The sequence below is a fragment of the Triturus cristatus genome, chromosome 6 (assembly GCF_964204655.1).
Source record: "Triturus cristatus chromosome 6, aTriCri1.1, whole genome shotgun sequence".
Lineage (NCBI taxonomy): Eukaryota > Metazoa > Chordata > Amphibia > Caudata > Salamandridae > Triturus > Triturus cristatus.
In genome coordinates, this window is record NC_140589.1 from 787752677 (window position 1) to 787778880 (window position 26204).

At 44.0% G+C, this 26204-nt stretch overlaps 1 protein-coding gene across 1 annotated transcript in view; it reads right to left on the reverse strand.

The window, feature by feature from the left end:
* LOC146817879 (interferon-induced, double-stranded RNA-activated protein kinase-like) overlaps positions 1-26204 on the reverse strand; it is a 512572-nt gene that overhangs the window by 295461 nt on the left and 190907 nt on the right. Inside the window, exon 5 of the mRNA XM_085611365.1 lies at positions 244-373. Within this exon, the coding sequence (XP_085467491.1) occupies positions 244-373 (130 nt within the window). The remainder of the gene's footprint in view (positions 1-243; positions 374-26204) is intronic.

The window sequence follows — 26204 nt, forward strand, 5'->3', positions numbered from 1 at the left end:
GCTGTTTAAATACTTTACACATTGCCTCCAAGTTAAGCCTGACTGCTCTTTGTGCCAAGCTACCCAGGGTTAGGCATAGGTTAACTTAGTGACTTTTTCTGGTTCACCCAGCAATTGATTGTGACTGTTGCATGACCAGGCTCACACCCCAGCCAACGAACAACCCAATTTCTCACACATTGTGCTTTGCAATAACACCAAAGGATTACTGAGAAAGCTAAACAAACACAGCAAACAAATTACCTGTATAGTGCCAGGTGTTCTACCAATTTCCTCAAGCGCCAACTGGGCAGCCTTCTGTTTTGCAGCCTTTTTATTTTTTCCTTCAGCTTCCTTATACTTTTTGTCTCCAATTACTACACAGCAAACAAACCTACAAAAATAGTGGCACTGTTAAGTTATCTGTTGTTTATTTAATGTTTTTCATTACTACAGTTTGCATTCATTTGACATGTAGTTCATACATCACTAAGAGTATTCCACATAAGGACTTAGAAAACTAGTTTGCTCTCATTATAAAAAAAAATCTCTTCCCTATAATCCATGATTTTTTTACGCCTAGCTGAAGCCAGCTCTAGCTGTCAGCCAGACCTTTCACTCTATATTCTTTAATAAAAACAACGATTGGGCTTTGGCTCTGTCCCATAGGAGTGTTTGTCTGTCAAACTCATCTCATGCTATTGGCTGTTTCATGTATCATTTAGCCTCCTAAGAATGAATGAATGAATTAATCAAATACATTTATTAAAACAATTTTCTCCATAAAATCAAACCAATTAAACAAATATGTTAAAACAAATATAAACAGAGCAAATACACCCGAGTTAACAAATCTAATCAATTCATCATTCTAATAGCATTCATAAATTATCCGAGAGCTACTGTCACATCTGAGAATCTCAAATTAAATAACAATTGCCAACTTCTGTGTCAAAGTGCACCATTTTCAAAAGACAGGTTTAAGAATCTATTTTTGAAACTCCAAAATTAAAAAACAGTCCATTAGTATGCTTAATAAAGTGCATTTAGTATTAAGTAAGCAATAGCATTTTTCATGATTTCCTTATATTCTTGATAACACTTTGGCACTGAGAAACTGGGGTTACAGGCTAACTCTAAATTTTAAAACTATGTGACTGAAATTGTGATCTATTAGTTTATGTAAATATGGGAACACTTCCTCACCTCCCAATGTTCCTACTGTTAAGCCAATTGAAAGTTTAATTCACAAATATTTAACATCACAATTCAGCTATACAGTGGCAGCAGATATTTTACCAGGAAATGGTTTCCACAATATTAAATAACTCCTCTTTTGCATTGAATTATCGTTTTAATTAAAGAGACCATCCCGGTCTCTCACTATTCTGTGCGTCCAGCCACCAGAGTTAAGATACTTCATTTAGATTTTTCTTCCTATGACAATTAGGTAAAGAAGACTAATAGGGGTATTCATGCAAGCCCTATCCATGCGGTCAAACAAAATTCACACCGGAATCATAGCCCCTTTTGGTAAATGTAGTACTCTTAGTATAGCACCTTTTAGTTGTTCTCAAGGGGATTTTTTTATTCAGATATACAAAATTCAGCTCCATATTACACAATTGGTGGAATTTTTAGAGAAACTTTTGTCAGAAGAGGGGACAAAGTGCCCAGAATATTTCTAACTGAATCTTAATAGAGCTCACGCCCATAATGTAGTTCTTACTTCTTAATAATTGGAAATGACCAATCCAATTTAAGCTGTCTGTAAACAACAAGCGTAGATACTTGTAGCTTTTAACCACCTCTATTCTTTCCATAGAGAGAAATTATTTATATTTCGGTTGCTTTTTACCAAATAGCATCTCTGCTTTCTCGAAATGTATATTTATACAACTCATTCTGCAATATTGTGCAAGAGAATACATTTTCCCCTGTAAACCTACCGCTGTATAATTAAGGAGGATCAATTATCAGTACAGAGAAGGCAGGGGATATGTACATCATCCATTTTGGGAGATAAATAGTGGTTAGTTTTAAGAACAGAGGTAAAATCGGTGAAGTAGAGACTAGACAAAGTTGGTACAATAACACAGCCTTCGAACAGGCCATTTTGTGCCAAGTTTCTTTTCCGCAAGTCACCCTAAAGTGGCACGCACAGACTGCACCTAGTCTAATATATACAGCCCTTGAATGAATAAGAAACAAAGAGATAATATCCTGATCAATAAGTGTCCAAAGTAATCAGGGGGGGATTTGGCTACTGAGCCATCGACGCACCTGTTGGTGCAATATCTACACGTAATGCTCACAGGGTCACATGTGGTGCACTGGCAGCTGGAGGCACTTCTCACGCACTTGATGAGACCGATGACACGACTTAAGGACAGATGGGAGGCAGACAGAGGTCAGCCTTGGACGGACAGGGAATGGGATGCCATATTGGAGAGTGCTAGGAACATACCCAGAAACTCGAGGTTCAAGCTCATCCAAACGTTCATTACACAAAGGGCATGTCTCTAGCTTGACATGATTAATAGGTACTTCCACATCACCACTTCCGCATGTCCACGCTGTCAGCATGTAGATGCAGATCTGCTCCACATGCTGTGGACTTGTACATCCCTTCAGCATTACTGGCAGGAGGTAGTCACAAACCTAGCTTTATGCACAAACACGTACATGCCCTGTCGTGGGAGTTGTGCCTTCTTGGGCTGTACGCCAGATCATAAAAGAATAAAGTTACTTCGAAATTTCAGGACCTGGGTCTCATCACTGCAAAACGTCTCATAACTAAGAAATGGAAAAACGCAGTCCCCCCGGAGATACTTGGTTGGAGGCGTTCATTCATAGTATGGGCTCAGGCGGAGAGTACAGCATCGCATAGAGAGGAGATAGCTGGGCTTCGTAAGTTCCCCATTGCACAAGTCTGGGACACGCTGCTAGTCACCTTCCAGGCTGGCACTCTGACAGCAATTGATGCCACCCGTTAGCCAATCAGTGATCAATTCACCAGCCCCCCCCCCCCCCCACTACTCAGCTAAGTAGATTTGACACGTCTCAGAGTTTGCGGAGTAGACTTATGTCGCTCCCCCTTGCCTGATATGGATGGTTCCCCACACCCCCCCATCCGTCCTCGGACACAGGGATTCTCCTCATTGATGGCTGCTCTGCCCTGATATGTGTGATGTGACAACTATCCTTTGGGTGTGCGGATATGTGGTAGTGTTCTGATGATATCTATTTAGATGCAGTCATGCATGGTTAATACTAATTGGGTTTTGTGGATGGCAGGTGTTTTTTTATGTTTTAAGTTTTTAGTTATGTTTAGAATATTTTGGAAAATATGCTTTATTGCTACTCATTAGTGATCGATATATGTGCTCTGCCGTTATTTAAGTCCTTTATTCTATTAAACAGTGACTTGCCGATAAGACCCGACCGACTACGCACTGGATGTACCCGGTGCACATACACGAGCTTCTGTTAGGACTGTTTCGATAAGATGCGCTATGAGTAAACAGTAGATAGCAATGACATTAATTGGTAATCTATAATGTAGCTCAACTGTGGGCAATAGAATACAGAGGTGCTCATGCATATGTTCAAGTATGATATAAATGTCAGTATCCAGCTCATCCCACCTCAAACTCAATGGAGACAAAACGGAGCTCATGCTGCTGGGCAACCAAGCAATCTTTAACCCTAACACTCTGTGGCCGATTTGCATGGGGCCTGTCCCAACTCCCAAAAAAGAGATAAAAAGCCTGGGCATCTGGCTTGACCACGTTCTCACCTTTAGAACCCAAGCCAGGGAAACCGCCGCCACCTGCTATGGTCTACTCCGAACCGCTCGAAAAATACTTCCTCTCCTACCCTGCCACTCGAGAAAGCTCCTTATTCAGGCGTTTATCCTCTCCAGACTTGACTACTGCAATGCCCTTTACCTGGGTGCTCCCAATTCAGTCATTTCTAAACTGCAGGTGGTTCAGAATTCAGCAGCAAGACTTCTCAAATTAACAAAAAAACGATGCTCAGCCAAACCTGCCCTAAGATCACTCCACTGGCTTCCGATACAGAAAAGAATACATTTTAAAACCCTACGTATCGCGCACAAAAACCTTCAGGACAGGGGCCCTCCTAATCATAAAAAATCTGATTAAACCATATAAATCCACCAGAAGTCTCCGCTCGGATGAGCTTCACCTGGCTGAGACCCCTACGATCAAGAGGACGCCGACAGGTGGACGCCTCTTCTCCTACAATTCCGCCAGGCTCTGGAACTCCCGTCCTCTCTGTATCCGCCAGGAAGCGAATCACCTGACATTCCGCAAACATCTGAAGACATGACTATTTCCGTAACTCCACACGATCCCCTAGTCGCCTTTGCAGCACTGGGATGCCTCCGGGTAGCCATGAGCTATACAAAAGCATTTTTCATTTCATTTCATTATTAGGGAATAGCATAAATGTGTTGTTTTTATACTGTTGTGATGGTTAAAGCTATTCTGCACATGGGATTTGCATTTCTGAAGATCACATCGAATGCTTTTGTATGGATACGTGATGTCAGCCATGTGAAAACAGTAAAATGCCAATAAAGATATTTAAACAAAAAAAAAGTGTCCAAAGTAATCAGAACAGTACACACGGTCGTAGCCACAGAATTCTTCTCCTGTTCTTTATTTTCATATGGTGGATTAGTTGACTGGGGGTGAGTGCTTGCAATGTTCAACACTCCGTCCATCATCCCCTTTGGTTTTGCTTTGTTCGCCCTAAGTTGGCAGGGTATGCCCAGACGTGGGTCCCTTGCTCACTTTGCCACTGGATTCAAGCTAGCCTGGTAGATGACGGCTGATTAGCCAGAACCCCGGTCCCAGGATGCTTGTTTCCGGTCCAGGAAGACATGGCTTGGCAGTTCGGGCTGGAATGTTCCCATGAGGCACAGGGTCAGACTGATTTGCATATGGCCATGTCTGAACTGGGGTGGTGGAGTGAGCTAAAGAATGATGATGGATTAAACCCAGATCAGTTGACTGGGGGTGAGTGCTTGCAATGTACGTGTGGGCTTTTGTCTATGCAGTTGGTGACGGCGGCTGGCCGTTATCTATATCCTTGAGCATTCCGATTTGTTTACTGTAACTCTACACAACTCAGCGCATCCTATTCCCTACCACCCCTTTCATTTTCCTACTGTTATTTGAATTATTGAGAGAAAGACAAATTGCATTTACCATGTCATCAGTTTCCTACTCTGTCTACTGTTTTGAAGGTAGTTCAGAAGTCAACAAAACATGTGTCAATCCTTTGAGTAAACTCAAGTGACTTCTGAACCCCCACAGAGTGAAAGTGGTCCACCGTCAAATGGCCTTCTCAGAAACCCCCCTAAACGTTTCGTTTATACTCCATTTTTGTAGGTTGTTAAACAAATCTTTGCAAAAACATTTAAACCACCATTGGTCAAATTTATTAGCTTATAGTTTTTTGGTAGGTTTTCATCCCCCTTTTGAAATATTTGTTTTACTACCGCACCCTTCCACGACTTTGGAATTTCACATATCTTTGATATCCAATTGAAGACCCACCATTACATATTATTGTGGACCACTAGAGCTTTGAGATTATAAGGTCCTGCAGCACGGGGGAGATTAGAGACTGGATGCTATTTCTTACATTACTCACTGCAAAGGATTTACCAGTTTCATGATCAATCACATGTTTAACAAGTGAGAATTTTAGAGCTGGCATTCCAAAGGGGTTTTGGAGATACATTCCCATTGATACTAAGACGTTATATTTAATAATGAGGATGTCTTTAACTCTTGTACGCTATTCACCAATCTCCAGAACTGTTTTTTGGCCTCCTTTTTCAATTACTATATTCATTTATTGCCATTGAGTATTAAAATAACTTCTACTTATCTGTGCTTTTAGTTTTTTAATTTCAGAGTCGATCATCCTAGATATAAGCCTTGTTTTTAGGTTTGCATTTTACAGATTTTTCTTCTTAACTCTTGGCAATTGGAACCAAACAGATTTGCACTTTCAATGCTTCGCTACATGTTTGTGGCACTATAATTTCTTGGACCCATAACCTGGAGACATTTAACAATCTTACTTTCTGTGTATTTGTACTAACAAAGCTTGGTCAGAATTCGATAGAACTTGTCTTCCATGCAGTTATCAGATGAATTAGCATGAAGCATTTGAATGTGAGTGCGGTCCACACATGAATCAGCCTTCTTGAATATAAAAGCTCTACTGGGAGAACTTTATCAAGGATGCACTCTTTCTCACTTAAGCCCTGATTATTATCGCAGGCCCGATGGACCATCGCCCGCTATCACGGTGGTCAGGAGACCACTCAACAAGCAGGCAGCGGTCCAACCGCCCAATTACGATGTGACCGCCGGGCTGACGATTGCAAAGTGCTCCTTTACTTAGCGGCTTGTGCTGCAGCCCAGGAATAGGTTGGCAGCACAAGCCGGCATGTAAGAGAACTTCCTGCACATCCATGCACCATATGCCATGCACCTTGTAGTGCATGGCTGATGGTACATGGAGGAGTGTGGTGGCACTACATGTGTCCCCAGAGCTACTCAACAGTGGCCAACGATGGAAGGGGACCCTTTTTGGGGCCCCCAAAATCCGTTTTCACAAGCCTTTTCACTGCGGTCTTTACGACATGAAAAGGCTATCGGAAAGGGATATCGTAATCCCAAAGGTGGTGCCTGCCTCAGCGCCGCCTCCATTCCGTATTGCGATTCAGACCGCCGCCCCAACGGGATCACTGATCCTGTCGGAGTTGGTGATCTGCACTCCACCTGCTGTGGGTCTGACCGCCGGCACTGAAGTGCGGCGGTTAGGCCAAAGCGGTCGGACCACCACTGAAGGCCTAACGGTGTGCGGTCCGACTGCCATCAAAATCAGGCCTATAGTGTTAGAGAGAGGGACACCACCTAGTTATCACTCCACACTGTATTTAACAGCTTATAGTCTCTTACCCGACCAAACTGCCAAATTACAACAAAATAAAGTCAATAGGGCAGACGTGATTTCCTGGCGGAAGGTTTTATTAGCTGGAGAATCTAACAGAGTACACCCATCATTAAGACAGACACACTCCTTTACTTCTAACCATCGACATATATTTTCTCCAACCTCTGAGCAAAAGCATACGTGGAAATTCGCCTTAGGAGATTTAAATTAGTTTAATATATCCCCTAAGATTTCACCTGTTGTTGTAGGCAACAGTTTCAAGTTGAAATCTTCCACAATTACTACAAATGATTCTCAATATTTTAACTTTAATCATTCGTTTTCTAAACAAATTACTTCCATTATTGTCACAATTATAGATGTCTTATTCGTATACATATAAATATTTTGCAAAATCAGAGTTTCATTTAACACTTCATTTTCATGAATTACAATTATCTGGACACATTTTGTGTTCACTTTGAACATTATTACACTTTTTATATATTTTTTTTAACTAGTATGAGTAAACCACCAGACAGTCTTTTATCACCAATCTAACAACCGTTCACATAGAAAGCAGCTAATCTTTCTACTATTGGTATCTCCCACAGCCAGGTTTCCAGGAGCATTAGAATTTGATATTGACTCAACATTTCTAACGTACGAGTTACTTACCTTCGGTAACGATGTATCTGGAAGAGAGGTTGTCTAGCTGCAGATTCCTTAACTTAGAATTATCCCCAGGCGTCAGACTGGATCCGGATTTTTTTTGCAGCAGCACCTCTGCGCGCCGGCGCCACCTGACCCTGCCCTAACGTCGTCCACGGACGTGGCGTCAGCGAGGTCATATAAGTTCCTCCCAGCACGCTGACGTCAGTTTTCTTCGGAGAAACTTTTTCACGGCACAACGCGGAGCCACCAACAAGACTGTGAAAGTATAGAAACAGTGTGCGAAGAAGGAAAAATCCGTTAAACAAAGAGATCAGATGACACATAACATCGCCATAAAGGACAGTGTCAGACACTGTATATCAATAGGCCAAGAAGTAAAAGCAGAGCATCGTTCTGAGAAACAACCCCGCAAAGCGAAGCGGAGACCCTCCCCAGAGGCCTAGCAACAATGGAAGAACATCCCGACAGACAATAGAAGACTGCCATAACAACGCAGAACTGTGCCAGCCAACAAGGGCGGAGCACAGGAAGAACAACAATCCACTGCGAGATGACATTACAAGGAATGGCGCTGCCCCCTGTAGAGATTGAAGGGCCGAGGCACAGCCCAACAGATCCCAAGGAAGGCGCCTGCAGAGGAGACAAGAAACCCCAAGCCTAAGAGGAGGCGGGAGGGAGGGAAAGAATAGGAGAAGATCCCACACTGGAAGAACCAGAGTGGAGGAATACAGAGAAAGGGAAAAATGAATCCCCTGTGAAGGCGAAGCGAAAAGCACCGCTCCGCCGGAAGAGAAGCCACCCAGAGGGAGGCGGCTGCAGAAGGCAAAGTCTGAGAGGCTCGCACCAACTTGAGCACCCTGGATGGAGACCAGCGCCAACTGAAAAGAGGCAAGGTGGAGAACCCCACCTGGAAAGGTCCTCGCAGAACGGGGAGGATGGGTGGGCGTTAAGGAATCTGCGGCTAGACAAAGTCTCTAACAGATACATCATTACCGAAGGTAAGTAACTCTTGCATCTGATAGAGACATCTAGCCACAGATTCCTTAACTTAGAATAGATACCACAGCCGTACCCCAAGGGGGGAGGTGGGTCTGCGACAGAACAACAAAAAGCGCCTGAGAGCACTGAGCCGACAACAGGATGACGGACCAAAAGGAAAGCTGTGGCAGAGCAGCCAATCAGCAGACCTAGGAGCTTGGAAGAGCAAAAGACAATGGGAGCCAAAGGCACCACAAGAGGACCCGAAGGGCACAAGACCACACCCGTATGAATACGGGAAAGAATAACGGCACTAGACCATATCCAAGAATGGAAGAAAGAGTTCATAAGGAAGGAAGAGAGAAGAAGAACCACTCCTAGAGCCCAATGGGGCGCTAAGCTGGCACCAACCAAAATCTAAGGGACAATATGGAGTAACATTATCAGAGCCTACCCGGCGGGCCTACGCAAGGGAGGCTGGCCAGGCAGCAGCCAAGAGGCGAAGGGCAAGAGGCAGGAACTGAGCAACGTCCCAGAAGCACAGGCGTGAAACATAAGAAACGCCAAGTGCAAAACACAGTCACAAGAAAATATAGTTGAGACGAGCATGGGACTGCCAACAAGGCAACTGGAAGGCCAAGGGGAAGACGCACCCAAAGGGAAACAGAGAAGCAGGGCGCAGCACCCAGGACGACCTCAGAAGAGGAACTGTCCCGCAGGCCACAAGACACTGATAAGGGTGACACCCGAAGGAAGAAAGACACATCTGAAGGTTGTGTCAACGAGGCACCAAAGGTGCCTATAGGAACTGTGAATATGTGCACACAGAGCTGTGGAGAACAACATCAGATCCCAGGAACCACCACCTCTGACCGGGAGGAGAAATGCACCCCCACAGAAGAGAGGGACTGTATAGGGAATGAACAGGACAGACAAGACCCCCTAGAAGAAGAGCATCCAGAAGAGGAGGCTAAGCCCAGGGAGCGGAACCATGGGAACCTTTGTTGCCGAAGCAGCATGAAAAGGCACCGAAGTGTACCATAAAACGTGCAAAGGAAAGCGCCGCCGTGCAGAATGACGGCAAACCTGAGAACAAGGCACCCGCCGCGCAGAACGACGGCAAACATGAGTACAAGGCACCCAACTGCTCCCCGAAAAACGGGGATATAGGACTTGGACCAGACCTCGCCAGATAGGCGGAAGTGTATGAAAAGGATACCCAGTGGGCAGCAACATGCTATATATATATATATATATATATATATAGATATACTCCAAGAGATCACTCCACTAAAAAGCAATCGGAGGACACAGCGGGGATACAGGCAAAGTCCATTTATTGGCAACAGGATGGGATGACGCGTTTCGGCGGGGGTTTGCCTTTATCAAATGCCGTTCATATCGGAAAACTGCCTCCTCCCTCTTTTTAAGCTGTCCTGCAGTGCTCTCATTCGTGAGAGTCCAGCTAACCCCCGTTGTTCAATTGGAGCAATTTTGAAGTCCTGACTGACGAACTACAACTCCCAGCAGGCAGCAGCGCTGGGTGAGTGTCTTCTTTGGGGGGTTTTATATTTTCATCTCTGTAGATGCTGGAAATTCTGCCAAAAAGAGCTCGTGCTAGATTATAGAAAGTCCCGATATAGTCGGGATAGGAGACAGGATAGGACAGGATAGGACAACCTGAGACCTGCCAAGCATAGGCTTATGGTGGGGGACGAAAGCCCGCAAGGAGGCACTGAACCGGCGTGGGTAATAAACAAAAGGACCCCATCAAAAGGCAGGTCAACAAGGCGCTCCTGATTATTCTCCGGGAAGACGCCATCCCGCAACCAAGCATGGCGGCGTAGTGCAACAGAATCGGCCATAGCCCGGCCTAAGGAATCTCAGGTATCCAGGGGCGACCGAATAGTAAATTCTGCCAGATAACGTCCGTCATGGATATGAGGTAGGAGGTCAACACGAGCGCCCTCAGAGGTGGAAGAGATAAGAGACTCGGCAGAGTTCCAAAGGGCAGAAGTAGCCCGAGCCAAGACACATACTGTATTGAGGGAGCAAAGAGCCGTGATAGTGGAGGCGAAAATATTACGACCCCACGACTCCAGCCATCTGGACTCCCGGGAGGGAGGAAGCAGCAGCGGAGGCAATGATGGAAAGGCAGCTTACAGAACAAGTCCCTGAACGCCAGGATGAACAAACAAGCAGACCGGATTGTTTGGGGCAGGGCGGTGGCGTTGAATTATGGAACGAGCCACCGGATCACCCAACGCCGGCCGAGCCCAGGTCCCCAGAAGGGCATCATAAAGGGAGTCTTCGAAAGGCAGAAGCGGCTCTACATTCCCTGAACCGTGGTGGAGAACATCCAACAGGGGCTAGATAGGCAGGGGAACTCAAGGGGGCTGCATACGCAGAATGCGGGCAGCCATGGAAATAAACCCTCACAAACGCAACACCAGCCTCAGTAGCCCTCCAAGGAGGGGACATCTATAATGATGTTCACAAAAAGAAACTTGGCCTGATATTTTCCCAAAAAGGTTCTCCAAAAATGTCTTGCTGGCGTTGTTCTTAATTTTTTCCGCCAATTTGAAATTCTGTTTTATTTCAAGGCCGATTCCATTTAATACATCTGATACTGTTAAAATCCTATTCTTTTCAAAAAAAGAAAAAATTTGAGATTTTAGTCACCTCTCTACAATTTGGATTATTGATATTGGTTATTGATTAAACCTATATGTTTTATATCTTTTGTGTTTATTTCGGCAAAGTCAGAAATTTCTTGGAATAGGTTTAATATTTTAGACTTATTTAGTGGCTGGAGCATCCTCACTTTTTTTCCTTTCTGGGAAAAATCTGATGATAACTACCCAACTTAACAACCTCCTTCCTCTATGCTAGAATGGGGATAGGGGCTTAGACTTTTTGTGTTGGAGGATCTTGTTTTTTGTAGGGTTACTTTTGCCGTTAGAATAATAATGTTTTTTTGCTCCACTCTGAGGTTTAGTCTACGCTAGAGTCTTGTAGCACGCCCTATGATGAAGCATGACACTATTTGGAGTGTGAGGGCAGTCTTAATACCATTGTGGGCTTCCCATGAAGAAGTGAGGCTGATTTGATTTTCCTCTTCCTTTTTTGGTGTGAGTTATATTCTCCCCAAGCAACAGCCCCTTCATAACAGTTAGATCTCTTTATACCTTTCTCTTCAATGATTCTCCATGGAGAGTGGATGGGGGATGTGACTGCAACTCCTCGCTTCCACATTACTGCATGAACAATGCCTTAGTTAAAGACATACCTGTAAGGCAGCCAATGGTGGCAAAGTCTGCTCCTTTTCAAATCAGGTTGGTGCTGTGCTGGATGGTCTTGCGATGATGCTTATTACACACAACTTCCTAAACTGCAGAAAGGAAGATTTTCTCTTTGCTTCATTTCTCTTATTTTAGTTAATACAACTAATATCAACTTGTTTATAACATAATGTGGCTATTGCTACTATCACAATTTAAAATGTGTTTCCTAGGCCCCAATCGTTTCACATACACATGATAAAGGATGTGTGGGCATGTTTATCATACAATTAGGTGTCTTTTGTATGTAACATGCACATGTCATCAGAAAAAGCCCAGACACATCAGTTCGATCTCCATGAATGCTTTTTTTTTTTTTATTGCACTACTTGACATTATGATCACATGACACTTGTGGTCGGTCCCCTGGGTGTCCCGTGATTTTTTTTGCTGCTCACACATTTAGCAAGCCTAAAGGTTCTATGTTATTCTAATGTTGCTGTTTAGCGCAATGGCTAGCTACTTTTCATCTTGACATTGGGCACCTGCCCGTTCAGCCAGCCACCAGGCCATTACTACCTTTTGGCAGCTCCTTTTCTTTTTTGCTGCCAGGCTGTTGCTGGTGTTCATGTAGCCTGGCAATCATTATCATTCGTCTGCCGGGCTTTCGCTGAAAAGCACTGAAAGTCAAAGGGTTTTGCACTTAAAACGAAAATGCAGGTTAGACCTAGTAATTTTAAAAATGCTTGTTTCATGCTGCAATTCTCCATGTCAGGTTTAGTGTATGAGGCCCTTGGAGACTAACCTAGAACCAATCCTGCCAAGTATCATGCATCGCGTGTGACACTAACGGATTTCAGTAGGGTGTTCCGCATCACCGCACTGAAATGCTTTGTCACACACTTTTAATGCCACTGAAACTTGCTACCGCGCTGGTGCTAGGGCGCCGGCTCTGCTCCTCCAGACTTGCAGCCAGCAGCTCTGGCAGTGTGGCTCATAAACAGTTACATTCTTGTGCTTCTCAGCTCTGTCTGAGTGAGTCACTGAGAGTGCTGGCTGCAGTGCTACAATGTTACATTTGCAGCCTCAGCCGCCTGCCAGCCTGGTTACATTAATTAATTAATTCCCGGGCCACCTGCAGCGCCGCACGCCAGGCTGTCTTCCAGTCCACACTCTGCCGATTAAACACCCGGGGTGGGGCCTGCCCATAAATCCCGATGTGACCTCACACGGTCCTGCAGCAAATGAGGTCGCCAGAGAAGAAGCGGCGGGGGACTTGTAGTGTGCGCTTGCCACGGCGCTGCAGCAGTATGCTGCCTCGGATGCCGCTGGCTGCGCATAAATTAATAATTATACAACACTCAGCTGGCCACAGTAGCGGCGTTCCGGGCAGCGGGAGGGATTCATCGCACACTACTGTCAGTGACAGCATGATGGCCCGCCGGGCCTTGGCGCTGCATGACTGGCATGATCGGCACGGGGAGCCTGCCAGCAGTGGTGCAGCTCATCATGTGTGCCAGTGGGGTACCACAGAGACCCCGTGCGGCTCACCGCCACGGCCGCCGGACGACCGTGTAGTCAGGCTTGACTGAGAAGACCCGCATTGTTCAAGTAAGTTTTTACTGTCAGTTTTTCGTACTTACTCAAGTTTCCCCCACTGCTGGGCAGGCACTGCTGACATGGCTGGGCGCGCGCGCAGGTGATATTTCTTATGTACCGCAGTCAGTTCTTGACAGACCCTGTGACAATCATTTTACCAAACCCTAACCGCTGTTCCTAAACCTGCTTGTTACGCAGAGCCAATGCTCATGCTGCACTGACTTGGAATCGCGGCTTCATTTGATGTGTGGGTAAGTAACTTCATGAGGCGAGGTTTGGAGGAGACGAAGGGAGTGTGGTGGTGGGGAGAGACCGAAATTAAAAACATTTGGTCGTGCCCGCAGAGACGTTCTGCTAAACATAACACATGTTCTTGCCTGTTTTCTCTTGGCACCTCATTCTGGTATTTGGCATTTGTTTACAGTACAGTCAGGTTACAGGAGGGAGCACTACTGGGTTAGTGCCCTTCCATTTCTGGTGCTCTGCAGCAGTTTTAAGAATTTCTTGGAGTTTCTTTTTGCTTAAATGGCTGTAATTTCTGATATTATTCTATTATATTATATTCTGATATGTAAGTTTCCCTTGTCTTCATTGCATGATTTTTGCTCGCGAGAAAGTGTCACTCATAGTCGTTGAGATGGCACTCATAATTTCACTGAAATTATAAAAATGTCACATATGGCAATCTGAAACCTTGGCAGCTATGCAGACCTCTTGATTTGTGTAACTTTACAGGGGAAAGCATTTTTGTGCCCCATTTTTAGTTCCACTTGAAACATTTTGGAAACAACATGCATTTTGCATAACTATAGACGCTAACACCCTGATTGCCAAAAACTCAACTTCTTGTAAAGCTCTTCATTCAAATATTCTGCCTATATTTAAGTTCCAAATCTAACCAATCTCACATCCCACATATAATAAAACTGAAGTAATTCTATAATTGGGTAAGTGCTTGACAGTGGGATTGGGGATGGACGACAGTCTGGTAGCTGTTTTGGTGTTTCTGTTTTGCAAAAGAAGTTATTGCAGTATCTCTTTTCTCATACTACACCTTTGGTAGCCTGACTGCAGGTATTTCTATAAAGTATTCCTTCCTTTTGTGTTTGGGTTTAAAGAAGTCATCCAGTGAAAAAAACTAATCAGTTCTCTTTGCCCAGGTTTGCATCTCTGACAAACACCACCAATAACCATTCTTGAAAATGTAATTATGTTAGCTGGAGTTTTGGGCCTTATTGTGACATGACAATTCATTTAAGGCTTGAGGCCTAGAGGTGTGCCACTGTGGGACAGAAATGCAAAGAGCTTGTTCTTTTAGCAACAGTCACGGCTGAGTTCTGCCAGCAAGGGTGAAGAACATGTCGCGTCTGGTGGCTTACTGGACTAATGCATCCACTGTAGGAACCTGTGCTTGACCTCACGGTCACAGGTTCAAATCCATGTAGGTCTACTTAGCCTTTTATCCGCCGTTGAGTTGGGTAACAATAATCATCTGCTATTCAGCCCCAAGATATCCTTTGGTGTGAAGGCGTGCCTTACAAAGACACATGATATGTTTATGTTACATGGGCCAGAAACTAAGTAAATGTAAAAGTCAGGTTTAGTAGGCCAGATAAACAATTACAAAGCTACAACAGAAGTGAAAATTATCTGAAATAAACATGGTGCACGAATCTGCACATGACCGAGAAGGCTGGTCCGTCTTAATCTATAAGGATATGCCTACTCATACGACACAAGACCCTAACCCACTGAAATGATATGCTTCATCATTGGGCCTGTTCCTCATCAAGCCAACAGACCTTACTGTGTGGGCAGGATCTAAAAATGGGAGCTCATTATTGAGATATTTTTCCAGAGGTATGATTTTAATGAAGAGGAGCTTCAGAGGAGAAATGTAAAAATGTCCTGGAGGACACCCAGGACACTTTTATTTAGAGGCAGTGTAGCCTACGGTAAAATTTAAATTAAGTTTGTTGGACAATTGCAATTGATCCTCTCTTCCTCTTGTCAACATATTTCAGCTGTTTGTTATAAGCCCTGTACAGGAACTGTCGGCGTCATTAGAAGATCTAATATCACTGCCTTTACACTGTTATTGATTTAACTTAACACATGTGTATACGGTGCGAAGTCTGTGTCATGTTAATCCATGTGAAAGTGCACACTGAACTGATGTAAAAGAAAAATGATAATAGAGATACTGGCTTTTTCAATCAAACCAGTTAATTGCTTCCACCTGTAGTAATATAATTGTAACTTTAAAGCCGAAATAGGGGTTGGCAATGGCCAACTATAATGAATTACTCATTCAGCTATGAACACAATTATTTGTGCTTTAATACTCTATATGAAGTATGCTTTTTGTATACTTTCAAAACTATATATGTTGCCACTTCATCCCACTGAGCTCCCTGCATAAAACCATAACTATGCTGGTATCATTCAGAAAGAATAGTGAAACCCTTGTGATTAGACAGAGTTCTCGTACCTTAAAATAAAAGGGTGCTGGCTGCATGGTACTGGTGCCTCAGAACCCCTCTGTAGTCACAATCTAGTTAAAAAGTAATGTTCAAGTTAGAACTTACTTTCAGATTCAGTTACAATATATTGTAAAATGAAATTTTCAATAAAAGGGTTTTTAAGAAATTCCTACTTTTGGGGGCGTGGCTAGCGCCCGAAGATGATGGCGGCTCATCTGTAGCTCTCCCGTGTCGGCGGGAGCGGAGGCGGCCTGAATGCGTCACCTTTAGCATTTCCCGACTTAAAAGCGGAGGCGCGTCTGTCGGAAGACATGGGGTGTCGGAGGCTTTCCTTTCTACGCTGATACAAGACTCGTAGGCACTTTTATCTGCTTTTAACTTTCCTCACAGGCTGTGACTCGGCTTCGGCCGCCATTTTGTATGCTCGCGCTGACGGAGCTCTCTGACTGAAGCGTTTTGCTACCTGTAACCTGCACTTTTCAAACGCAGGCAGGGAGGGGAATCTGACATATTTCATGACATGTGTTCCCATTTCTTGGACTATTTAGCTGTTATGGCGCCTGAATGTCACTCTCAGATGCTTTATCAGCAGAATTTTCCTTAGTGCTGGATACAATGAAATATAACACTCATCTCTTCCATACTTGAGCTACCCTGCATTATTATTGGGAACTTTATTTTTTAACTGTATTCATGCCTTATTTCCTTCAGCGGGGAAAGTGTGCTTTACTGCCAGTGAGAGGCTACCATAATAACTGCAATCCCTAACCACAACAGCTTAAATATAATTATTTTTCTCGACCTGACCTACACCTGAGGCTGTGCGAGGAGTGATATGAGGAGTAATTAATTTGTTATGTATAATGTTGATAACCTCAGGTGATATGAGAGAGCGCCACTTGTCATTTCATACATGACTATTGCAGCGACTACATAGCTTGAAGCTTCACATCCACCTTCGGAACCTATGATATGATGTTGATTTTGGCACTCAAATAAACACAGTTTTTTACCTCACATATTGAGCCTATATATTATGTGGCGCATTAAAAGAGATTATTACTTTGGCGCACTACCTCCTCCATTATTCTCTGCTTAACATATTACTCCTCATTTCTGCAGAGCATTTTTAAAAAATCCAAATGCAGCTCATCCTCTAAATAAATACTGGTATTTGAAGCAACCAACCTCACAAACTTACTTCAAGCGTCAGTCTGCTTACTATTACTAAATGTTCTGAATATCTACTTAGCGGCATATCGCAAAAGAGGAGAAGGAACAACAACAAAAATTCCTGATAACTTCAAAGATGATACTCTTCATGGGAAAACTCCGGAATTTAAAGCTGGCTACTTCTTCTCAATTATCTGTGAACTCAGATTCGGATTCTCCTCCTCAGGACATGGAAGACGCCACGGCACCAAAATCAGATTCAATACGAGGAGCCATTCCAAAAGCGCGCAACAAGGGAAAGCTGCCGTCCTCTCTTGCTTCCTCTAAGCGCCTGAAGAAGGATCCACCATCCCCAGGGAGTAACTCCTCATCCACTTCCATGGATCTCATTTTGGAAGAACTTTGTGCGTTCAAGCCCTTTATGGAAGCCACCACAAAGAACATGCAGGCTATGCAGGAGAAATGGTCATCTCTGGAGTCACGTGTTCAAACTTTAGAAAATTCCACAGACTCTCTGCAATCTTCTTGCTCCCATATTCCGTCATTGGAGATGGAGATACTTCTACTTAAGCGTCAGACAGAGGATTTGGAAAATAGAAATTGTAGGAACAATCTACGCCTTTATGGTCTTCCAGAACTTACAGAGGGGTCAAATCCCACAGTCTTCTTCCAATCCTTTCTTGACAAGATCTTAGATGCTCCGGCTTTAAATTCCGTTAACATCCAACGGGCTCATCGCCTTGGCCCGAAGGTCGCTAGTAAGCCTAGAGGTGTCAATATGTTATTCCTGCAATTCACTGACCTCCTACAGGTCCTTTCAGCTGCCAAGCTCAAGAAGCAAATTATGTGGGAAGGTCATCGCCTCTATCTTTCACAGGATGTCTCCAAGGCCACTGCAGATCGAAGGAAATGCGACCTCAACTACGGGCCCTGAATGCTAGATATGGACTTCTACATCCTTGTCTCTTCAAGGTCACATATAAAGACAGAACAACCACGTATGAAGATCCTGCAGCCTTGCTGGCGTTTCTCCAACGACAGGGTCCAGATGTTATGGATGTATCCAGACCTGGTTGACAAGACCTGCTACTTCTTCTTGGAACTCGCTGTGTTATGATTCTGTTGTCTCTCCATTATCGCTGATGTTGTGAATCCCTTACAGTCTCTTCCTCCGACAGCCGTTTCACTCTCATGTGTCCCTTCTGTGGTTCAATTGTATTTTTTTTTTCCTGTTTCCCTGTGACACGTCTTTCCCTTCAATTGTATATTTCTCTTGTTTCTACAGACATCTCCTTCCTCCCTCCTACCCTGATGTGCCTTGCTACTTTCTATACGCTACGTTTTTGGATCCATGGTATTTAAGGTTTGTTGTCCGCTCTGGATGTTGTCGTCGCTGTCTCCCGGCGTCATCGCCCCATCCTCGTTCTTGAGTTTTTCGTTCCGTAAGTATGTTTTTTAGTCGTTCGTTTCGAACATGTACTGTCTTCTTGTTTTTTTTTGTTTCTGTCCTTTTTTCTACACTTGATCTCTTACCATTTGCTCTTTCCTCTCTTTCTTTCACCTCCCATTTCCCCTTCTTGTTCTTTCCTTTCCTTGAATTCAGTATTATTTTCATAGTGGTTCCTTCCTTCTTCCCTTTCCTTTTCTTCCTCTTTGCTTTCTCTCCTTCTGCCCTCTCTCTTTCATCAATTCGTTACAATTCTCTCAGTTTTTCTCAAGTTATTTTTTCTGCAATAATGAGCATGTTGCTGTTAGTTGCTGTTCCATTCCGTGTTACATCGTGGAACGTTAAGGGTTTAAACAATCCCATTAAAAGGCAAAGGGTGTTATCACATTTAGCGAGACTTAAGTCTGATGTCGCCCTCCTTCAGGAGACTCATCTCTCTAAAACTGAGGCTCTGAAACTCAAGCGTTGTTGGGTGGGTCATGTTTTTTGCTTTCCCACAGTTTCCAAGAAAAATGGTGTTGTGATTTTATTACATAAAAAGTTAAATGTTTCCTCAATTTCTCACGAATGTGATGTTGATGGTAGATGGGTTATTGTTACACTGCTTATAGATAATATTCCTATCACTCTTTTTAATGTGTATGCCCCAACTGGGATCGACAGATTATTTTGGCCCTCTATTTCAACCAAGCTGTCCTCCCTTTCTGGAGATTACATACTTCTCGGGGGAGACTGTAATCAAGTGGTTGATCCCTTCCTCGATCGTCACTCCAATGTTAAATTTGTCCCCTCTAGGATGCACTCTCAATTTGTTAACACCTTTCAAAATAATGCTTTGGTGGATATCTGGAGATTGTGTAATCCTGACCTTAGAGAATACAGCTTTTACTCTCCTCCACATCAATCACAATCCCGCATTGATCATATCTTCCTAAGTAAATCCCTATCCCAGCACGCTATACGCTCTGACATTGGTTCCATCCTAATCTCAGACCATGCTCCGATTCATGTGGACCTTGACCTACTTCCTTTTTCCCCTCACTCTGGCAGATGGTGTTTCAACAGTGATTTGCTTTTGGAGCCTACTTTTTGTTCTGAGTTTACTGCCTTTGCCACTGAATTTTTCCTTCTCAATCATACCCCTGACTCCTCTTTTGTTACTGTTTGGGATTCTTTTAAAGCAGCCTCTAGGGGTTTTATTATTAATTTTGTAGCCCGATGAAAGAAACTTCGAGAAGCCAAGTCCGAACGCATTTTAGCTAACATTAAGACTTTAGAGCTTGATTATCATGCTTCTAAATCTGAGATCTCTATTAGAAAGCTTATTGATGCGAAAATTTTCTTCAATAAGTTTACAACTGATGCTGCCTCTAACCTTTTGCTAAAATGTAATTCCAGGTATTATGGGGGTAAGAACAAAATGGGAAAACTTTTGGCCAAATACTTAAAGATAAGAAAGGAGTGTACAATGATTGAGGCCATTAAGACTTCCACTGGGAACTCTTGCTTTAAAGATAAAGGCATTCTTTCTGAGTTTGTTAAATTCTATGACAATCTTTATACCCCTGAACCCATCCCGGAGACTACGGATCTTCTTTCATATTTTCATTTGCTTCCCTCCCCCCCGGCTTCTCATGTTGATTTTATTGCCCTAGAGCGGGACATTTCGCTTTCTGAAATCTCCCATGCTGTTTCTAAATTGCGGCACGGTAAATCTCCAGGCCCAGATGGTTTCACTATTGAATTTTACAACCACTTCGCCTCTCTACTTCTCCCTAAACTGTTACTATTATTCCAATCCTTCCTTGCAGCGGGTTCTTCCAGCGGCTCCTTCCAACAGGCTTTAATCTGTTTAATTCCCAAAGAAGATAAGGACCACTCGTTATGCAAAAATTACAGACCAATTTCCCTGGTCAATACGGATTATAAATTTCTGGCTAAAATCTTGGCATTGCGCATGGACCCTCTTTTACCCGATCTTGTTAGCCCTGAACAATCAGGCTTTGTCAAGGATCATCTCTCATCTGACAATTCCCGTGTTTTTCTTAATATACTTAGCAAGGCTTCCTCTCTATCGCTTCCCTTCGCGGCTATTTCTTTTGCACGGAGAAAGCCTTTGACAGGATTGGGTGGGATTTTATGTTTCAGGCCTTACGCTGGATCGGCTTTTCTTCCAAATTCATCTCTATTATTTCTTTACTCTACTCTAATCCCCAGGCTTCCATTTTCGTCAACGGGATGACCTCGGATTATTTCTCGTTACACAGGGTGCGACAAGGCTGTCCTCTATCTCCCCTACTTTTTGTTTTAGCCTTAGAACCCTTTCTTACCAAAATTCGTCTGGACAACAGTATTTCTGGGTTTAAATTTGGTTCACGTCAGGTTAAACTCTCGGTCTATGCTGACGATATTCTTTTTTACTGCTCTGATCCTGTGTCCTCTATTCCCTCTTTTCTCCAGGAGGTGTCTTCCTTCTCCGCGGTCTCTGGTTACCGCCTAAATGCTGATAAGTGTGAGATTCTACCTTTAAACCCTATTTGTCAAAAGCATCTTTTTTCCCAAACGGGTTTCTCATGGCAACCATCTAAGATCAAATATTTGGGTGTTTGGTTCGCTCCTCGCTTGTCTGACACGCTCAAATGTAATTTTGATTATGTCTTCAAGAAAATGGACACGGCTATTCAATGTTGGAACCCGCTCTTTCTGTCCTGGTGGGGTCGGCTCAATTCTATAAAGATGATGTTATCCCCTCTTCTTCTTTATACCATTTCCATGCTTCTAGTACACATTCCAGTTTCCTTCTTTAAACGGATTGATTCCTTGTTGCTGAAATTCTTATGGAATGGCAAGCGGTCTCGGATAGCTCTGGCTTCATTGCGCAAGGATAAGGCCCAGTCTGGTGTGCGTTTTCCGGATTTCAGAGAATATCATCGAGCTGTCTCTTTGAAACAATCTACCCGTTGGTTCTCTTCTGATCTTCCGCACTATCCGCCCGTCTGGTTAAATATGGAATCTTCCTTTCTGTTAGAAGGGCGCCCTCCGGGGAGTCAGATGGTGTCAGACTGACCACCCCGAGAGCCACCGTTCCGTAGGAAAGTAGCCGAGCGCCGCTGAGAAGCCTCCTGGGCGAGGTCCTTCTCCTATGATCGTACCAGCCAAGCAACCCCACCACCACAAAGGGACACAACCAGGGTATCAATTCTCACAAGTCTTTATCGGTAATCAAGGTAAATTTCTGTGGCAATATTTACAGGTGGATCGAGGGATCCAAAAGAGTCTCAAAGTCTTGTAGAGATGGGGTAGCGGGACAGTCTCAGTACCAGCCTGGTACGGGAACACCCTGCGCCCAGCTCTCAATCCTCGAGCTGGGGGGTTTCCGGGAGCTGGGACGTCGTCCGCAGGGCTCGGAGGATTGCCTCGATGAGGTCGAGCCGCAATGAGGTCAGCAGGGCTCCGATGGTTACTTCTGCGAGGTCGAGCCGCGACGAGGTCAGCAGGGCTCCGATGGTTAGCTCAGCGAGGTCGAGCCGCGACGAGGTCAGCAGGGCTCCGGTGGTTACTTCTGCGAGGTCGAGCCGCGACGGGGTCAGCAGGGCTCCGATGTTCCGTGAGGGTCTTCTTCTCAGCAAGGGGGGAGCCGCGACGCAGTCAGCAGTGCTCGAGTTCCAAGTTCCAGGCAATGAGTCTCTCTCCGTAGGGTCAGCCGCGATCCGATCAGCAGGGCCCTTGACTCCAGGATACAACTGCCGTCCTGGTTTTGGGCTGCCCCAGATATAGGGCTGGAGCCCTTTGATGTCCGGACCCTCGCGCCTGGGGGAGTCGGAGGGGCCGGGATGAGAGAGTCCAGACACCCAGCGGGGGGTGGAGCCAGCGCCTAGGGAGGCCGGAGGGCGATCGGAGCCAGGCGTCGGGGGACGGCTGGGGGCCCCATCAAAACTCTCCTCCTCCGGGATCTGTGGAGTGGCCACTCGACCCCCCTTGGTCGGGTCTTGGCGCCCCGATGTCGGGGCTTCGCTGGGACGGAGGCCGGGGCAGGCCGCGTCGCGAAGGCTGGTGCGGGTAGCGGGGTATGATCCAGGGGGACCCCGAAGGGTGGGGGCTGCCCCCGTCGGGTCAGGTAGGAGGGTTCGAAACCACGCCACGAGGCCGGGTCCAACACTTTCTATCCCCCTTTACCTTTCGCGAGTTCTTATCCTTCACGTCTTCTTTAGTTCGCTTTCGTACGCCTGTTATTTCTCACTCCCGTACTCTCCTTCTCCCTTACATACTATCATCTTATCCCTCCCTTCTTTCCATTCACGTACAACCGATATGGCACAACTCTCTTTTTAAAATTCGTAATCGCACCATATTTTGGAAAACATGGCATTCTCGAGGATTGTGCTGGATCTCTCAATTAATTTCCCAAGATACTCCTCTCTCTTTCCAGGAACTTCAATCCTCTTTTTCACTGCCCTCTTCTGCTCGATCGCAATACCATGCCCTTCTCCCAGTCCTTATCTTATATCTTCGCTCCTTGGCATCATCTGCCGATATTCCTGTGGATCGCAAAGCTACTTCTTTATTATTGGAGACGTCTCCCTCAGCCTCTGCTATTTATAATTCTTTCCGATACTCCACCGACAGACTAAAATCTAAAATTGAGAATGCATGGGAATTGGATCTTTCTCAGGATTGGCCAATACCTTTTTGGGACAAAATATGGGCTAAGATTCATAAAGCCTCTAGAGCTGCTAATACTACCCAAACCTTATTTTTTATTTATAACAGAACTTTATGTACTCCACATGCTTTGTCCCGTTTTTCACCTGACACATCCCCTATTTGTTGGTCTTGTTCTTGCCCCGTCGCAGATCTCAAACACATGTTGTTTGATTGCCCTCCTATCTCCAAGTTCTGGCACCTAGTTTGGACGCAAATACAAAAGATATTCCAACTTCAAATTCCCTTTTCCCCTTCACAAGTTTTTCTAGGTTCCCTATCACCGAGTCTCCTGCAATCTCCCTCCCATTATCTATTACTTGACCTTCTAGTTGCTGTGGCTTTCCATACCATTACTTCTAATTGGAAACAGGCTGCAAATGTCTCTTACCATGCTTGGTGGAATGCAGTTTGCTTCCATCATCGCCTAGATACTAATTACGTATCTCCAGTTTCCCTAGCAATTAAACGCGACCTGATCTGGCTCCCTTTGGTATCCTATCTCTCCTCCTTTGCTCCAGCACACGCTTCTCCAAACCCTGATACAGTTGAGGTGCGTAAGCCACCATGAGTTTCTAGTTTCTTTAATGCCTTTTTGCTATAAAATTACGTTCTACTATATTATATGATATTTTTCATTCCTGTACGTAGTTCTGTTCATGTAAACTTCATGCTTGTTTTATTTGCTTTTATTGAGAGTTTCTATTGAACTGCTTATTTTTTGTATATGCTTATCATAATGATTATACCCTGTTCCCCTCCCTTCTCCTTCCCTTCTTTATTTCTTCAATAAACTCAAACTTTAAAAAAAAGAAATTCCTACTTTGTCAAGAGGTGATTCCTAGCTGTTTCACACGGTTGCTGCAGTGCCCCGGCCTGAGAACGATGGAAGGCTCCACTCTCTTACTTGCATGTAAATGAAAAACACCAAAGAAAGGCGTTGAGCATTTACAAAAAAAAACTGGAGCTCTCATGATAGAATATCAGTTTTCCGTATGTTGAAACTACCCATTATTCCCTGCACTAGCATCTCTACTGAGCTTATCTATGGATTCGGCGCATGCCCATTGACATGGTTGTATTTTCAACTTCCCTACTTTCTGAGATTAGGGAATGGCACATGAAAATAAAGATCGCTTTATCAATCATGCCCAGAGAAAACCTAAGCTTTGCTAAAGACAAGCACGCAATTATTTTTGGTTATATATGTTTACATATCCCATATCTTTGTTGTATGCGCTGTTGATACCATTCTTATGTTTGTTATTGCTTCCTTTCTCCTTTTCCCATTTGCAGGCCTTGTATTTAATCTGCTTTTTAGTTTTTACCATTCCCAACTTTTCCTTGTCTGTTAACTAAAGATTAAATAAAGCACTCTGTATGAGGATTACTAAAGTTATCTTTATTGGCAATGAGTAACAATTTGGCTTTAAAAAGATTATTGAATATATGATCAGTATTGTCTTAAATCATTTTTAGGTTGAGCATTCGAGACCTCTTGTATATACTTTAGTATATACTTATTATATAATTATATGTGTATATACTTTTTGGGCTCTGGAGATCAGCCCTAGGACCTGTCTGCTTCCGTTTAGGGACTTTTTTTTTCTGTTCAGCTTCCTCTATTTAACTGTCTTGATAGAAAACGACCAGCAGAGGTCAGTAAAATACCAGAATCACTTTAGCATTCTCTAGATTCCATTCCATAGAAATTGTCTTCCACGAGCACCCGTAGATTTTATATTAAAAGTAGTAGTTTTGGACTATACCATTTCCAACTAAAAGGCAATATTTCTCTCCATGTGTTCCCATACTGGCGTGTCGTGTAGTTTGGTGTTTACTTTCCCTCCATGTTAAAGTACAGTAGATGTTTCAGCACCCAGGCGAATGTGCTGCATAGCTAAATACATATAAGGTCCGAAAGGCGAGACCGATTGCATTGCTTGTTATCGTTTATGCTATAGTATTATGGAATATTTGTTCTGAAAAATATCATATAGTTTGGAGCAAGAATTTAAAAGGCAATCACAAATTGTAAATGCCCAACTCTACATTTTGTATACAAAAATGCAATATTTCTTCTTGCTGCAGAACAAGGCAATAAAGTTGTTGGCAGTATGGGAGCTGACTGAACCAATTATAAAAGAATACCAAACATATATCTGTGTATGGTTTAAGGATGTTGTAATATTTAAGCAGAGGGATGTGTAGGCTCACTTGTAAGCTGCCAGTTGGACAAATAACAATCACAGTAGGGAAAAGGCATCAAACTAGGTTTTGACATTATTATCTCGAGTAGCTCAGGGGGGATATTTGAATACCGATTTGATCTACATTTAAAATCTTCAGGGGTCAGTTAAGTAAACTTGCCCTTATAGATATTTTCCACAACACTATTCCACTCACATTGTTCCTCACAATTTCAGATTTTTGATAATGCTGGCATCAGACACGTGCACTTCACCAGCAGTAGAGGCCTAACAAACCATGTTTTCTGCTTATCAAGCAGGTATGTAGGTGGAGATAGTTCCTGCATCTTAAACCAATGAGATGTCATGTTTCGCTGTAAGTACCTGCCATTTGCTGGTGAACAATTGGGAATGTATCACCAAACATAGAAACCATGCAGGAAACAGGGTAGGGCATTAAAGAGAGAAAGTCCGGACTGGAGTCAGTTCTCCAAGATGTCCTCTGTTTCAGGGGACAGAACCATTCTGTCTGGATGTAACAGCAGGAAGGAAATCAGTCCCGCTGGAAGATACAAAGCATATGGCAAGTATAATATACCAGCTGTTTGGTAAGAATAAATAATAAATGGGCCAAAGGTATACACGTTCCAGCTGTGGATGGTACAAACACAAATTGGGAGCCAACCTAAAATCCAGCCCAGATCTCTGGACACTGCTG